This window comes from Dreissena polymorpha, chromosome 9 (genome assembly GCF_020536995.1).
Source record: "Dreissena polymorpha isolate Duluth1 chromosome 9, UMN_Dpol_1.0, whole genome shotgun sequence".
Lineage (NCBI taxonomy): Eukaryota > Metazoa > Mollusca > Bivalvia > Myida > Dreissenidae > Dreissena > Dreissena polymorpha.
Genome location: NC_068363.1, coordinates 54,617,976 through 54,621,582, shown reverse-complemented (window position 1 = coordinate 54,621,582; position 3,607 = coordinate 54,617,976). Strand labels below are relative to the sequence as shown.

At 38.1% G+C, this 3,607-nt stretch overlaps 1 protein-coding gene across 1 annotated transcript; it reads left to right on the top strand.

Annotated features, from left to right (window-relative positions):
- The first annotated feature begins 593 nt into the window (after positions 1–593).
- On the top strand, positions 594–3,187 carry LOC127845612 (short-chain collagen C4-like). Its single transcript, XM_052376627.1, has 2 exons — positions 594–933; positions 2,325–3,187. The coding sequence occupies exons 1-2, from the start codon at positions 630–632 to the stop codon at positions 2,906–2,908; spliced, it is 888 nt and encodes a 295-aa protein (XP_052232587.1). The 5' UTR covers positions 594–629; the 3' UTR covers positions 2,909–3,187.
- The last annotated feature ends 420 nt before the right edge of the window (positions 3,188–3,607 follow it).

Genomic DNA, 3,607 nt, shown 5'->3' with positions numbered 1-3,607 from the left:
GAAACTTTTCCTGAACATATTATAGTGAAACAACCAAAAACTTCTAATTAATAAGTGTAGCTAGCTTTTGTAGTCAAGACATGATGAATAATTAAACTAAGAATAAAATAATATGGGTCTTAAATAATATGGATAGACGCTTTTAATGTCAACATTCATGTTCTCTTACTTAAGAAAAACACACATAAAATGACGAATATGAACGAGAAAAGTTAACAAAAATATACTAGTATGTACCATATTTCAAATGTTTCATGAACTTCATGACTTCAACTGTATTCCCTGCGCTACGCGATTCTGACATATTTGATAATACTTTTTGGACAAACATAAAATGTTTCAATGAGTCATTCTAAAAAAAACACTCAACATAACATGGTATAAGAAGTTCCCATAATTGTGCGTACATGACTGAGTTTTCGACGAAGTGTTTTGAAGTTTTAAAAGATGTATAAGTTGTTATCTTCCTTTCCAAGTATAAGTTATTCTTAGCTGTTATTCGAGCAACCCAATCACGTTTATAGTTTACTTTACTTTATGAAACCGCGCCTTAACCACGTGTACCTGTATATAAATAAGGATAACGAACCGTGTGTATACAGTTTAACCCGAGCGTTTAGCTGTTAAACATGATTCAAGGACTTCTCATTGTGTGCTTCTTTTTTGGAGGCGAAGTGTTGGGTGAAGAATCAGCTTGTTACGCACCAAACCGGTTTGAATACGAGCATAAAGTACTAGAGAAACTGATTTCTTTGGAACAATTCAAAGCCGATGTTACCGAGAAAATGCTTTATTTGGAACAGTCAAAAGACGATGCTACCGTGAAACTGCTTCATTTGAAACAGTCCAACGTCGATGCTGCTGTGAAACTGCTTCAATTGGAACAGTCCAAAGCCATCGAAAGGATTGATTCTGTGGAGAGACAATTGCAAGGTACATTATTGTTTTGCATTAAATGATATGCGAAATGTTGTTCTGTGTCGATTTTTTACGGAATAGCGTTAGTTCCATCGTGGTTACACATTAAAATCCATAGGGCGAGATCACAAGAAAGCGAGAGTACGATGACGAGAATGCGACAATACGATGACGACAGTGCGACAATACGATGGCGAGAATGCGAGAACGCGATAGCGAGAATGCGAAAACGCGATAGTACGATGACGACAATGCGACAGCGCGACAATACGATGGCGACAGTGCGATAGCACGATAGCGGCAATGCGATTGTCATATCACATTCTCGCCATCGCGTTCTCGCATTATCGCCATCGCGTTCTCGCATTCTCGAGATCGTATTGTCGCACTATCGTCATCGTATTGTCGCATTATCGTCATTGTACTCTCGCGTTCTCGCATTCTCGCCATCGCGTTCTCGCATTCTCGCCATCGTATCGTCGCACTGTCGTCATCGTATTGTCGCATTATCGTGATCGTACTCTCGCGTTCTCGCATTCTCGCTATCGCCTTCTCGCATTATCGCCATCGTATTGTCGCACTGTTGTCATCGTATTGTCGCATTCTCATCATCGTACTCTCGCGTTCTCGCCTTCTCGCCATCGTATTGTCGCACTGTTGTCATCGTATTGTCGCATTATCGTCATCGTACTCTCGCGTTCTCGCATTCTCGCCATCTGGATTTTAATGTGTAACCACGATGGCATTAACGGTATTTCGTACTTTTTAGATGAATGTTGCATTAATACAGTTAACTTTAATATTATGTACTTGACTTGTCATTAAGAACTTGTTTAAGCATTCTATAAAAAAAACACATTATAACTAATTTTCTTTAGCTCATAAATCACATTATTTTATAATATCATAATTTGAAATTCGTTATTTGGGTAGTTATGTTTTTAAAAACTATTCCTGTATTAACACTTTTGAATATAAATACCTACCTTTAGAAGCTTATTAGAACGTCGTTTGGAACAGGACAAACGCCAAAGTGATGGATTAATAAATAATACGAGAACCATTTGCGTACGTTTTCCGTTACTGCTCTAATTTAAATATATATGTTAAAGTTTACGAAAAGTGCTTTTTTGACAAATGCATACATTTGTATAAAGGAGCAATAATAATTGAAACATTCATAGACTATAGACTGTTATACTTGAAACTATATTTGTATACACAGTATACACACATCTTGTTATCGGTAAACCCAATCGAATTGTACTGTTTTCAATCAATATCAGTAATATCAATAATTACAATTGTGTCTAAATTGTGATATTGGCTTTACAATCATGTTTGTATCATATTGCTTACAATTTTAGATAGAAAATATATAACGCCTACTACAAAATACTTTTAAGGAACAACTACACAAGCCCCACATACCACGCAGAGTTCGTCAACATACGTGCACTGGGGTATGAAAACGTGTCCGAACGTGACAGATACAACTCTGATTTACAGCGGACAGGCTGGAGGTGGAAGGTATGACCACCCAGGCTCAGGAGAATACGTTTGTTTGCCGAACGACCCATCATATGATCAGTACAATACGGATCTGGATAATGCAAGGTCATGGATGTACGGTGCCGAGTACGAAACATACGATGTTCCAATTCCTCCAATTTTTAGCACTCTCGCTAACTTTGACGTCCCATGCGCTGTTTGCCTTGCCAGACGGAAGACAAGCCTGATGATACCTGGCCGTACATCGTGCTACGCCGGCTGGACCAAGGAGTACCAGGGATACCTGATGGCAGAATATTATAATTACCAGGGCAAGGGATACGTCTGCATGGACAAACTTGCGGAAGGTTTTGATTCTCTTTCTGGCAACGAAAATGGAGCCCTGTTCCACGCGACAGAAGGCCGATGTGGCGCTCTGAGATGTCCTCCTTACATCAACGGAGCAGAACTAGCCTGCGTCGTTTGTTCAACCTCATAAATATGAGTGTAATACATGACGTTTTGATAAGAAAATACATGTGTAATGACGTTAAAATGCTTTAATTTAAGTAACCATATGCACAATATAAGCAAATAATAATTACCATATACACACTATGTCTTTAGATTATTTTTTTATAAGTATGCTATTAATAAACTGACCTTATGACAAGTGTATTTTACTTTTATGTGCATTTGATCGTATTTACACCTCATATTGTGCTTCCATTTTTCTAAATGACTAAGAAGAGCATTACAATAAATTATGTCGAAAATCGTTTTTGTATCTTCAACGCTGCTTATTCATGCACATTTCGTTGTATGCATTGCGAAACAATTTGTAGTTGGCCGACACGTATTGACAGCCAATAAGTAAAACAACAATGGTTGGTTTATTTCACAGACGCTGTCAGAAGCCAGCATTCATTAAGTTATTAACTGAATTGTTGACTAAGTAAACTGAATGTCTTTTTGTCGATCACTCAAATGGACACACCGGTTCTCTGTGGAACGTGCGCTGCAGGTCCTTCAGACTGCCGCAGAGCTTTCATAGAATGAAGTGTTATTTTGTCACGCTGCCAGTATGACACTGTTCTGATTTAAACTGTATGTCTGACATGATACTTTCTGACGACCAAACAACGTTATGCTAAATATTTGTATCATTAAGCGTTTAAGAAAACACAACAGTCCACAC

Bases quoted from the DNA above. Each gene is read 5' to 3' on its own strand.
- LOC127845612 (XM_052376627.1), top strand. From the start codon at position 630: ATGATTCAAGGACTTCTCATTGTGTGCTTCTTTTTTGGAGGCGAAGTG. The intron at 934-2,324 runs GTACATTATTGT...AATACTTTTAAG, and splicing joins TGTGGAGAGACAATTGCAAG to GAACAACTACACAAGCCCCA.